The 14,201-nt window shown below is 44.5% G+C and overlaps 1 protein-coding gene across 2 annotated transcripts in view; it reads right to left on the minus strand.

Annotated features, from left to right (window-relative positions):
* Nucleotides 1-1,153: 1,153 nt before the first annotated feature.
* Nucleotides 1,154-14,201, minus strand: part of LOC147022371 (matrix metalloproteinase-16-like) — an 80,417-nt gene continuing 67,369 nt past the window's right edge. For both annotated transcript variants that reach the window (XM_085893216.1, XM_085893217.1), the window contains 3 exons: nt 9,833-9,983; nt 4,604-4,719; nt 1,154-4,272 (listed from right to left, as the gene is read on the minus strand). In XM_085893216.1, coding sequence (XP_085749342.1) covers nt 3,899-4,272; nt 4,604-4,719; nt 9,833-9,983 — 641 coding nt within the window. In that variant the 3' untranslated portion in view covers nt 1,154-3,898. The remainder of the gene's footprint in view (nt 4,273-4,603; nt 4,720-9,832; nt 9,984-14,201) is intronic.

Here is a 14,201-nt window from a genome sequence, read left to right on the forward strand (position 1 = left end):
GTGGAACGTGCCAACTCTGGAGCAACCCTCCGTATTCACCAGACTTGACCCCTTGTGATTTTTTCCTATCCCCCAAGCTCAAGGGGGTGATCAAGGGGACCCGATTTCCTGATGTCCATTCATCCATTGGGAACATACTCCGTACAGAGCGTCGGTGCTACCGAAGCAGTTTCCTTGGCTATTGGGCACAATCCTGGACGGGTCGCTACTCCGACGCAAGATACTCGAACGACTCGATCATTCCAGCAAGCTGGTACTCATTTTGCTGACCTCAGAAGGATGGCAGGCTGAGTCAATCCCCTGGTGAAGTAATTCAGCAGGCAACGAGGCTTGAACTCAGGACTCTTGGATCCCAAGCCGCCACCCTAACCACTGAGCCAACACCAGGCTTCGATTTCCTGATGTGGAGGCCATCAAAAGGGCCATGACGACGGAGCTCCGGAGGATTCCAGAAGAAGCCTTCCGGGGGTGCATGGAAGCATGGAAGAAGAGGATGGACAAGTGTGTGAGACTGGAGGGAAACTATTTTGAAGGGGACAAGTTGTGATTTCAATATATTTTTTGGAATAAACTTTCTGTGAAGTCAGTCCCATTACTTTTTAGACAGACCTCAAACATGTAAGTTTATGAGCAAACAACCATGGCTCGAGGTTGCTCATGGATACCCCATTCCTGAAGCCATAAAAAGGTCCCTCGTATAAGTACGTGGGTCCCCAATGTCATGAACCACTGGGATTTGGATGATGCATCACTTCCTTGCAATGACGAATCCCTTCCTCACACTCGTTATATCACTTCCTCACGTTGATGAAAACATTAGGTCTCACCATCTGCACACCAGTCATGTGATGCCCCCTCCACCTTGGTAGAATACTTAACACCTGGCAAATGGTGCCTGCACCATCCTGGATGAAGACCACTCATGGTGGAAACGTCAGACATCAGGAGCCTTGTCTGGCGACCAGCTATACCAGTTGGTGGTGCCTTCATTCTTAAAATAAATACATAAAAGTATATGTCAAGTTAAAATGCAGTTAAAGTAAATGCATTAAGGCTAGCTTTGGGGTACAACACAACAATGATGGGCCAAATGGTGTTCTCCCATGAACCTTCATTCACAGATATATGGCAGTGCCCAAGTGAGACAAACAAGTGATGATTCGGCACAATGGCCTTTCATTGCAATCGACATCTCATTACAACTCTCTGGTTATTTTCCTGATCTCACATCAGGGTAAATCCTTCCGGTGCAAGTACAAAGTCTATCATCATCAACTGTACAGTGTTGGGTAGACGGCCATCTTAAATTCTTCCCACCTTTAAATGCACGAGTACAGAGTACCGTAATTGAAATTAAAATGAAATGTAGGAAAAATTAAAAAAAATTAAAAATAAATCCAAATTCCCATTGAACATAACGGAGCGGAATAATCATCATTGAGCAAAGAGAGCATTGGGGGATCCAGTACTGTCGAGTGTTTGGCATCAGGGGACAGGCCTCAAAATCCAAGAAACATTTTGATATTCTTAGGAACTCACAACTGGTCGAATATATAAAACAAAACCTCTCAGCCACTGGAGTACCCAAGAACATAAACCTCCATGTCAAATCCTGGAGAAATTGGGGCACGTGCTCCAGAATCCAACATTTACTCCAAACTGGCAGCCCCCCAAAAAAGAAAAGTTTCGCTTCTTTTATGCTCCGCAATATTTGTTATATACACAACCGCTCATGTTGTGTGTGCCGGGTATGCCCGGTAGCGGTGGGCAGGCGGGTTGAAGATTGCTTGCAGGCCTCAAAAATCGATTGACGACAAGTTGACTCCTTTTTCTGTACTGTATCACTCGATCCACGAGCTTCCCACGTATACCCACCACCACCCCTGGGGTACATTGCTCCAAGTATCGTGCGTCTGTTGATGAGTACATGACCACGACAAATCACGACTCATTCGTGATCAACAAGTGTATGTGTATCTGAATTCCATGCACATTCACAAGGGTTTCCGAACATCCTGGGCACGTATACCTTCGTTTAATCTCCCGGTGTCCATAATTGTGAGGTTGACGCACTGCAAGGTTAAAAAAAAAAACCCATTGATGATGGCTTCAATGGCCTGTTTACAAGGAAGTGCACTTTTCCTTGATACATCACTGATGTGAAGACTAACTGAGTAGTATGAAAGCGTTACACTAACAGGTGTTGTGATGCTAAATAATGCACCTGACTGCCATTGAGGAAACAAACTCAAGGATGCCTTTTCACCCGATAGCGATGCTCGTCTGCACAGGTCCTACATGGCCGCCGTTATTGGGAATAACAGTGGGATCACAATCCCAGGCTTGAGGTTAAAATTTATCCTACTAATTACCCAAATATAAAACAGTGCAGTGTACGTTGCTCCGTCATATCCAACTACCAGTGCACAACGCATGCGGCAATGCAGTTTGGCGGAATATTTGTTGGTTCTTCAAGTGGGTTCAGAATAAGTACTAGGGTCAACCACCGCACGCCATCCAACTACCGACAGGCGACACTACCTCCATCGTGCACTCAGAAAAATCACCGCCCGGGTCGTTGTTGCAAGGTTTCGCAATTTGACAACACCATTGTTCATCTCCCCCCTTTCGGAGTTACGAGAAACGGATTGGTGGGATCTCGTCATCAACAGCCTAAAATATATAAACCGTCATCCCAGTGTTTTGCAGACGGTGATTCATCTACATGTTTGCCGTCTCTCAGATGGACGTTAAATGGGCGTCCCATCCGCCTGCATTAGTTGGTGGACGTTGAAGATCCCTTGGTGTCCTTCGTGAAGAGTAGGCGAGCCATCACCGGCACCATGAACAAATTACAAATTCCTGCTCTAATCTACAGGGGGCACTACATCAGTGACACAGCTGAGACCCCAGCAAGTGATGCCACCTGCAACCATGTGCCACATACGAAATAAGAAGCCTAAAATTTAAAATCGCTGAGAACACATCACCTCGCCAATACCCCTAAATCTACCTTACAATAACCGTGAACCGTTTTATCATCATTCCAAAATGCAGCAGGAGTTATAACCCTGGCGGTTAATATATTATTAATTTTACCACACATCTAATAAGAAGGCTAAACAGTGGTAAAGGGTTAGATTTCAATTTACCAATACTTGTATCACAAATCGCGCAGTTTAGACATCGCACCTTGATGGCAATCCAATCAAACTCACGTAAAGGTCACGCTCAAATTTGCAGGCCGCACAAGAAAAGGCAAATGCTCGGTTTTCCCATCCTGCAAACCTCAATGTAAACCAAGACCAAGAAACCGAACACGAAACATTCGCACCTCGACTCAAGTCGCCAAAGTGTATATGCTATCCTTTAGAATAATTCTAAACAATACCGCTTTTGGAACTTAACTTTAACACCTATGGATCCACTGTGAAAATGGAAAAATAATCGAAGGTTTGATTATAGTAGGCATTTATACCTCCATATTGATTCACTTCCATGTGTGTTTAAGAACAAAGCCGGATGTCCTTCACCGATAAGCAATCGCAGCCACTCTACACTCCTCCATTGTTGCTACACTCCCCTCCTAACCCCCACACCACCTGCCCCCTTTCCTTCCATGGTTGTTGCACCCAAATTCCATGATCATTGCACCTGATCCCAAAACGTTTGTTGCACTTCGTCTCTCGGTGACCGCCAAATTCGTTTCTTCATACCAAAATGAACAGGATGAGATAAGAAACCGTGTCACCTAGTATAACTGGCCTCGCATGACCTTTTGCCTCGTATGACCATTTGCCGGCGTTTTTTAGTCGCTTGTCTGCCTACTTTACCCTGACTGCTGGCACTTGCGTCCATGTTCACACTCAGTCTCCAAGTTCACCATGAAGAATGAATTTCACACCCACTGCTGCATGGATCGTTTGCACCGTGCCACATACGCCTGTGCACCCTTCTGCTTTAGCTGCAGCAGCGTACACGCGAGTGCTAATGCACACACCACAAATGTTGATGGGATAACAACTGCTACAACGTTCATGGGACTCGCTGAAGCTCCGCCGCCACCGCCACCGGCAACACCACTACCCACGGCCACCGCCCCGTCCATCCCAGGCAAGGCCGGCAGTCCGGGAGCCACGGGTCCGCGGGCGTGCGGAGCACGAGAACATCCCAGCCAGTCATGTAGCATGGACTTTGGGTACCCAGGCTCCACGAGCAGCCGATTGTTGTTGAACTTCCAGTAGTCCTTGCCCTTATAAAAGTAGGTATATGCTGCACAACAAATGCAGGACAGGGAGGGAAATTAGACACGACCAAGTGGAACCAAGCTCAGTTTCCGTTTTGCACAATACAAGTGTAGAGAAATATTTTTGGCTCGTCTTTGTGCCAATAAGAGGCTTGGGTCTACTTATGTTGAACTAACCCTTTACTTAGGCGAAGCTAGGCATGAAAAAAGCTCTCCGAGGGACAGAAATTGTAGGATTCATTTACACCCCTCTGCCAAGCTTTCCCATGATGCCAAAAACGCAAGATTGCAGCCTCAGGCAAGGTCATACAATGGCACCATTTATCATTCGCAATACTATGTATGGGTTTCACTTACTTTCTTTATTGTCCACAAAGGCACCTTTCGGTGAATCGGGGACACCTTTCCAAATGTCTATCGATTTTGGGTAGGTGGCATCCACGGTTCGCTTCTCTTCATTAAATCGCCAGTACCTTCAACACAAGAATAGCTGTGAGCACAACTTAACAAATATAATTCGATTTTAATTGAGAGATGTCACGAGGACACCGTGACCAAATGTCATGATTTTTCAATAATACATCTCCTACTGCCTTCGTAAATGAATCGGTTTGAAAGGTATCGAAGATACGATGTACGTGATGATAATGATAAACAGCACTTCAAAGGTCGAGTTTGTGGGTGATGTTATGATGTGTTGTCTTTACTGAACTAAAAGGGGGTGAGGGGTGCATCATGGGGCTATATGTGTGTAAATGACTCACGCAACAAGTTTACAATAATCGAGCAAGTAGTCAAAGCAAAATGCAGCAGTTTTTCTCCGAGGGGGACAATACACACCCAGTTAAGGTCACAAGTGAGCCAGATGGGCTTTTGATCAATGGATTCGATCCGATATCAGTGTGGAAATCCTCTTAAGACTAGATGATTAGTATCCAGAAGCTGGGAATTCGTATCCTTCATACTGTTGCTCTCAGTTGGATTTGAACTCAACTTCTTGGATGGTAATCCAGTGAATGTACTACAAAGCCACCCCTGAAATTCGGATTCTTAGGGGCTAAAACCTGAATTTTGGTGTGGCTGGGGAAAATGATTGCCATTCAACATTGTGTTTTGATACAACAAAACGTCAAATCGATTCATCCATTGCATGAAAATGCCTGCATTTCAAAAGGGGGAAGGGGGAAGGAAAGGTGTCAAAATTCCATCATTTTTTGGTGTGTAATAAGTAAGTGACTCTTTGACCAGTCAAGAGTGAGGATTGTGTTATTTTCAAGCCAGGTTAAGGTGTTTCTTTTTGCACATCGGAGCAACACTGCAGTTACACTTGCCCATCTCTCTGACCACAGCGTCCATGAGCATGTTCACCCCTCATTGGAGATTAGAGTCCTTGTTGTTGTCGGTGAGGCAGAGATTTAGACTCATCCATGCTTATTCCTATATCCATGCCATCCTTGTCCAAAAAGTTGCAAGACCCTGTTTTCATTGACAAAGATAAAGATGCAATTCTGGGGTCAAGGCCTAAATGGCCTATCTAATTCCAGGATCACTGCTCACCTCCACTCATTCGTTTCTCTTTTCTCCCACCTGTGGAATCAACTTCCACATCCGTTCAAATCTCATTCTTCCTTCCAGGTCTTCAAGACAGCTGTTCACCACCATCTCAGATTATCCCCAATCCAAAACAATGATCTTTTCTAGCCTCATTAACCCCCTTCCTCACACCACCCCAATCCCTCCTCCTTCCAAATTTTCAGTTTCCATCCTGAGAGTTTCTTTCTGTATCCATCTTATCCACCCTATGCATCCTCTCCTGCTCCTCATTCCACCCCACACCCATTGTTTGTCCAAGTCTGCCTCTATCTCGACCTTCAACTCTCCTGTTGGTGTTTCCCCCTCTCTCAACCGTTCCTTTTGGCTTGGTGTGCCCTGATCCGTTCAGTGTACTGATTCTAACTGTGTATACAAAAAGAAAAGAAAAGAAAAGAAAAAAGGCTGGCATCATATGGGTATCACATAGCACGTGACCCCTCATATTCTGGGTCAGTAGCAGTTGACATACGTTTGTAGAACATTTCATGCTCACACTGCGACTCAACCTTGTAGAACCTTTTCGTTCACATTATTTGTGTTTTTGAAACATTGCAATAATACTTGGGCGAGATGCTGGTTCGAGTAAGTAAAAGCTTCGACATAAACAAAATAATCGACTTGGTGAGGGCCAAGGAATTATGACGTGTGATAAGCTGAATTTGTGACACATAATTAAACTATATCTTACCTGACATTCTCACACAAGTACAAAGCCAACTTATAGGCAAACACGAACATTCTTTCATCCAAAGCTACAGATTTCAGAAAGCACAGAATTTTGTTTTTGGGGATTCCAAAACATTAATACAGCATAACAAGCACATATTCATCACGAGGGTGGTTAAAGATCATCATGCGCCATGGTCCTTCAAAGGTTGGAATTCCAATGATTGGTGGTTAATTTTAATGTCTTCACATACGTGTTTTAAGGCCCTGTCACACCTTGACGTTTTAGCCAGCGTATGGCAAGGTATCAAAATGTATGTAAAACGCTGGCGTACGCTGAACTATTGATGTTTTTTTCTTCCAGTTTTGGACGTATTCATAACGAGTTGGACGTATGCATAACGTATTAGTAACGTACACAGAACGTTTAGATAACTTATATCAAAGAATGCTGAGCGTATTGTCGGCGTTCACAACCTATGCCCAACGATAGTCTAAATTATGCATAGCGCGGCAGCGTATCGCCGACGATCACGTGGCGTAGCCTATTAAAAGGCTGCGGCTCGCCGATTCAAATCATAACCGCACTAGACATCGAAGTGTCAAGCCGCTGTCACACCTTGACGTTTTCGCCAGTGTATGAAAAATTTTCCGAATATGCTGGCACACGTCGAATACGTTATGGGTAAGTTTTGTATACGTTAAGAGCACGCTGACATACGTCGTAGTACGCCGAGTTCGTCGACAAATTTTCAGCATGTTGAAAATTTTTCAACGTATGCCAGCGTATGACACACGTTCCGCATACGCTGGCCATAAGTTGAAGGCACGTTACGCGACTGTTGACACACGTCGACACACGTTACTTGTAAGGTACTCATAAGTCAAAACACGTTGAGGTAATGTTTTGCGTCAGTGTTCCAGACTCCCTGTTTTTTTTTTTTTCTTCGGTATGACGGTGATGTTGACACTTTGATTTCTAGTGCGGTTATGATTTAAATCGTTGAGCGGCAGCCTATTAATTATATTATATTATAACCGCACTAGAAATCGAAGTGTCAACATCACCGTCATACCGAAGAAAAAAAAAAAAACAGGGAGTCTGGAACACTGACGCAAAACATTACCTCAACGTGTTTTGACTAATGAGTAACTTACAAGTAACGTGTGTCGACGTGTGCAACGATCGCGTAACGTGCCTACAACACGTTACTCATAGGTTAGAAATAAGTTTCAGGTATGCTAAACATTACCTCGACGTGTTTCGACTTATGAGTAACTTACAAGTAACGTGTGTCGACGTGTGCCAACGATCGTGTAACGTGCCTACAACTTATGGCCAGCGTATGCGGAACGTGTGAGTCATACGCTGGCATACCTCAAAAAATTTCAAGCATGTTAAAATTTGTCGACGAGCTCGGCGTACTACGACGTAAGCCAGCGAATTACGACGTATGCCAGCGTGCTCTTAACGTATACAAAACTTACCCATAACGTATTCGACGTGTGCCAGCGTTTTAGACAGATTTTTCATACGTCGGCATACGCTGGCTAAATCGTCAAGGTGTGACAGGGCCTTTAAAATAAAATACACAAAGGGTGTATTTACAAAATACACAAAAGGACAGACCTATCAGCTTACTTCCAATCTTCAGCAAGGTCATGGAATCCATCATCAAAGTTGACATAAAATACTTTCATTTCTTAGATGATCGTGGTTTCGATTCAGACCAGGTCACTCGTCCACCTAAATATACACCCTGGATATATATATATATATATATATATATATATATATATATATATATATATATATATATATATATATATATATATATATATATATATGTAAAAGAAACACCCTGGAAATGTGTTTCTACTCTCCCAACGATGGATGGAGGCCCTCAATGCCAGACATGAGATCAGGACCATCTCTCTGGACAAATCTTGAGCATTCAATAGTCTGCCATCCCACCTTGCTCTCCAAACTTTCTGCCAATGGCATCCAAGGCCAACTCTACACATGGTTTTCTGACTTCCATTCTAATAGCCAACGTTTAGAACTCAACAGAAACCTCTCATCTCCTCTCCCTGTTAGGGCTGGAGTCCCCAAAGGCAGTGTTCTGGGCCCAGTCATATTTCTTATCTTCATCAACGCTCTTTCTGACTCTCTGGAAAATCCTCGATCATTGCTGATGACTCCACCCTTTTCCATAACATCCCCCATCCTTCAGATAGGCAGGTTATAGCCTCTTCCCTCTCTTCAGACCTTCATAGATTCACAAGCTGGTCAAACACTTGGATATGCCTTTCAATCCTGACAAATCTCACACACTCTCTCTCCATAATATAAGGACTGTCTGGCGAACCCTTCCATATACTTCCTTAACAATCCTTTTGAAGTTCAGTCACTCAAACATTTGGGCCTCACCATCAGCCAGGATCTTTTGTGGGAAAACCACATGTCTAAGTTGGCTTCCAAAGCCAGTCACCAACTGGGCAATCTCTGTTGTGCAAAGTCTTACCAGAGCACATCAATTTTTATCCACCCACAAAACCTTCATCAGATGCTTGATGTCGTACTGCTCTCCCGTCTAAGCTGGCACGCCTGCCTCAAACCTCATTCAGCTTGATACCATGGAAACCAAGGCTTTCAAAATCATTGGAAAATCCTGCATTGAACTCAAATCTCTGGCCCTATCACTTCCACATCACAAAGGTTCTGTGGTTCCTTAGCCTTCTCCGCCTCCATTCTGGTCTTGCACCTTCTGCTCTTTCCGTGCGGTGCATGCGGTCCACAATCAACCCATTTCTGGTGAAATTCCCAAAATCCAGACTCGTTGCTCATCTCCACTCATTCGTTCCTCTTTCTTTCCATCTGTGGAACCAACTTCAACACTCTCTTCAATCTCATTCTTCCATCCTGGGCTTCAAGACAGGTGTTTACCACCATCTCAAATCATTTCCCCATCCACAACGATGATCTTTCAACACCCATTAACCCTTCCAAAGTGCAACTCTCTCTGGATTTCAATTTTGTCCTTCCAATTCTGCGATAGAGTTTGCGGTTGTACCGATTTTGATCACCGATTGTCCTCCACTTGCTCTCATTCTTTCCCACATCCCATATTTCTCCAAGTCTCCCTCTGAATTGTCCCTCAACCATGTTATTGGCATGCCCCCCACCCCACCCCCACCACTCACCCTCTTTCTATCTGTCACGTCCTGATCTGTTCGGTGTTCTAACTCATCCGCTAGTCTCGCCAACAACAACAACAAAAGCAACAGCACAAGGAAGCAAACCAATGTTTGTGTCTCAGGACATACCGGTCTCCACGAAAAAAGTACGTCTTGTTTGGGATATCCCACCAGAGAGCTGTGTCGACACGATCATGTGGAACCCCATGGCCAAGTTCCCGTAGAGGTCGCGGATATCCAGGTTCTGGCCCATTCTCGTTGAAAACCCAAAAACGATTTCCTGATGCAGGAAAATGCAAGTATGTTCAGTTGAAGGCATACGATACTATAGAACCATCAGAGCCTTTATGACAGGCCAAAACCTTCCACAATAAAAACAAACAAACATTCCCACTGCCAAACGCATGTAACATGTGAGTCTGAAACAACTCAAGTGAAGTACCATTGACCTGAAGGAATGGCCTTTCTTGTGAGGACTGGGTATGTGGTGACACACCTACCACAAAAACTTCGGTGTTAAATAGACTGCATTGCAGTGCATTTTTCAGTATCTTGTGCCACTTTCTGAAGTCTTAAAACCACATATTATTTGCAGAAATCGAGACTAGTCCTCAACCACCCCTCCTTGGCAATTCTGTAACAATCGAGTAAAATGATCAATTCAGCTATTCAGGTCAATCTTATATATTATTTCCGAGTTTGTGGTTTCGTGTCGCGCTATCTTCGACTTTGTTCTGCGCTCGAGTAACGTGATATTTGGCTTGCATTATCTCAAAGACCATATGAGGTGCATGGTACAAAAAGAGTAAATAAAATGGTTCTGAAACAGTGAAATCGTATTTCACTTACTGCATTAAAGTAAAATTACTACTGATGCTCTGCATCAGTTCCTTTCTCAAACACACCTACCCCAACATGTCGCGCAGAGCGCGGGTTATGCTAGTATCAATTAAGGTGAAGTGCAGCAACTACAGTTGACCTTTTAAATGGTGGGCCTTGGTGACCTAAGTGTTCTGTCCTAGATCTACAACTTCAGTACATACACAGACTTCACACAGTTGGATGAGAGCTTGGGTGGTTGGTACACTAAGGTGTGCCTTCTGCAACCGGCTAAGGTGTTCCTCCCCCAACCAGGTGGTTGTCCACGTGAAGTGGTTAGCAGCAACATTTTCCAAGATCTTGATGTTATTACTGCATTGCTTCATGGTATAGCTTTAAGAGTGTCTTTAGATCTCTTTCTCTGGCCAGCAACACTTCACTGCCCTAGCTCAATTGAGAGAAGAGTATCTGCTTTGGTATTGTCTTGATTAAGGCTTAACTGTAAAGGTGGCTGGCTTAAGATCTTAGGGTCATGAGTTTGTGCCCCTGTCATCCCGTTGAAATAATACCAGGAGGGTTAACTCAGCCTGTTATCCTTCCGAGGTCAGAAAAATGAGTACCAGCTTACTGGGGTAATAAGCCATTTGAGTATGCTGCATTGGAGTGACGACCTGTCCAGGACTGTACTCCTTAATCAATTAAACTTCCTCGGTAACCCTACGCACCTCATGGCGTGTAAGGAATGTTTATTATTTCTTATTATAGTCTGGATTATTGCATTAGACACAATTGATCAGTCCAGCAAAGTTTAGCTATAATGAAAGAGTATTCTATGCTAGTGCAGTTGGGTTTGTGTTCTGTACTCTTCCCAACACATTTGGATGAAGCACGAAGAGTGCTTTGATGGAAATGCTCCAGGACCTTGAGATGCCTTCATACATCAACCATGTCTCGCAACCATATAACAGGGTGGGAGTGATGACTACCGAATAGAGACTTAGTTTGGTTACTTTTGTTAGACCCTTTTCATCAAAGTTGTGGGCTCTCAGATGGCCAAAGGTTGTGGAGGGACACAATGTAATGTTGGATCTCCTCGTTGATGACTGAAGACTTGGAAAAGTGGCTGTCTCAATAGGCAAAATTATCATATTCTCAAGAGTGCTTTCATTGATGGTGATGGAAGGATGAGTAGCAGAGTCCAGAGCAGGTTGGAACATCACTGCAAAACAGAACATTGTTAACATCAACAAAGTTGTCAAAGCTCACATGAAGGTATTGTTCTGAATGGGCAACAGTTGCAGTTGTCAGCATAGTCTACATCTATGACGGTGGCTGTGTATATGTTTGTCTTCACCTGTAAGCACCTTGGATTGAATGGCTTCCTATCTAAATGATTCTGGATGTCAACTCCTGATAGAGGTGTGGGTGAGGAAAGCTGCCAGATAAACGGAGAAGTTTCAGGGCAATGACATGTCACGTCAGCACTGGTCTTGATGGGAGTGGGGCGTGGGGGTAGGGGTGGGCGGAAGACCTCAGATTGTGATCCACAGTGAAGGACAGTGTCTTTTCTGTTATTGTTTGCACTTCGAGACATTTTTTTAGGGCAGCCAAAATGATGAAGGATCCTTGACAAAATCTCCCCATTCACCGAATCAAAGACCTTGGTGGGACCAATAAAGACCATGTAAAAGAAATGGTGGTGTTCTCCACTTTTCTCTTGTATTTGGCAAACAGCAAAAGTCATGTCAATGGTTCCCCTGCTGGGTCTATTGCCAAATTTCAATTCTGGGAGTTGTTCCACGATGGGCAGTAGCCTATTTAGGAACACCTTGAACAGAACCTTATCAGCTATTGAGGGCATGGCAATACCACAATAATTATCCCAGTCTGACTCTTCTCCTTTCTTGAAGACAGTGATACTTGTATTTTTTGTCTTGAATGAAATATTGGGCCAAGACACTTTGTTGATGAAGGTGAAGGTGATGGGAAAAAAAGGGTACCTCCCTGCTTATAAGCTTCACTCGACATACCACCTGGTCCAGCAACCTCATTGTGGACGTGATCTCAAGTCTTGTGCACTTCATTGAAGGTTGGGAGCTCATTGAGCTTGGATATGAGCTGGTACTGAAGGATCTCGTCGGCTCTCTGGTTATCAATGTCTGAATCCTGATTGAGAAGATCTCGGAAGTGTTCCTTCCAATGTTGTAGAATTCCCACACAGTCTTTGACAATACATGTACCGTCACTTTATCACAGAAGGGCAGCTCCTTTCAAGCTCACCCAAAGTATTGATGACACTGATAAAGTCAGGAGTCTTGTAGCCATCTGCATATAAGTCTGACATCTCCTGGGCTTTGTGAACCCACCATAGAATATTAATCGCATGGATCATACATAGCAATTAAGCCCATGAGTCATGGTACAATGTTTTCTTGGCCTCGGTCTGTGTTATTTTGCTTGTGTACAAATGCAGTGTGTTTGTGGTCATTGAGCTCCTTCATGTGATTATAATTATCCTCAAACCAATCCAAATGTTTCTATGTGTGTTCCCTACCGATTCCTCAGGATGAATAGATAGATGCTTTTGTGGATTCCAATTGGTGCATACGATTGGAAGATACTTTAGTTAGGTCAGGTCAGGTATGGGAGCATGTACCAGAACAGCATGTTGCTGCATCCACTTTCTGTTGGTACTTCAGCAGCCTCCGTCTGGCGATCCCTCAGGTAGATGCCTGACCCATCCCCATCTCCTTGAGATGCCGATCAACCTGCTGCAACAATGAGGCGCATGGTCGGCCTGTTGAACTCCTCCACTCACGAGGCTCCCCCATTGAGAGAATTTGGTGAGCGGCATCAGTGTCAGAAAAATGAGCCACATATCCATACAGCTGCAGCTGATGCTCACAGACTATACACTTTGGTGTAAAGCCAGACTGCTCTGGGCATTGGTGCTCAAGCAGATGGTGGCGAACCCTTTCAATAATTATCCGAGCAAGGACGTTGCACGGCATTGAGAGCAGCGTCATCCCTCGGTAGTTGTTGCAGTCCTGGTGATCACCCTTACCTTTCCAGAGAGGGACAACAAGACCCCTCTTCCAGTCAGTTGGGATGATGCCTGTGCTTCAAACAGCAAATTACCGCATACAACGACATGATTTGTCGTTGAGAAACAGAAACAGCATTTCCACCATACTTGAGAAGTGCAGCATGGATGCCAAAGATCCCAGGAGCTTCACACCCCTCTTTCAACTGGTTCATCACAGCCTGTGTTTCCACAAATGCAGGTGGTTCATAATTGATTGGAGGGTCAACAGTAGGGATACTTACACCCCTCCCTGACATCCAAATCAACAGCTGCTGTGTCAGCCTGGTGCAGCCGCGCAAAGTAACCAGTCCAGCGGGCCTTCACTTTGGACTCCTCTGTCAAGAGCTCACCACCTTCCGCTCGAACTGCAGTACACCAAGGGATGGGCTTGGAGGAATGCATTGCATTAATTCCTCTGTAAGCAGGACGAGAATCACTTGACTGCAAGGGATGCTCTTCCCCTTTACAGATTCCTCGCACATAGGCCTCCTTGTCCGCCATCAACGCATGTACATTTTATGCCTCAACTCCGTGAACAGCTCAGCTCTGCCATCAGGCCTGGCCCTGCAAATCTGATCAATGATATGCAATGGC

This window comes from Eptatretus burgeri, chromosome 8 (assembly GCF_056783735.1).
Source record: "Eptatretus burgeri isolate ZD-2024b chromosome 8, Ebu_testis_v1, whole genome shotgun sequence".
Taxonomy (NCBI): Eukaryota; Metazoa; Chordata; class Myxini; order Myxiniformes; family Myxinidae; genus Eptatretus; species Eptatretus burgeri.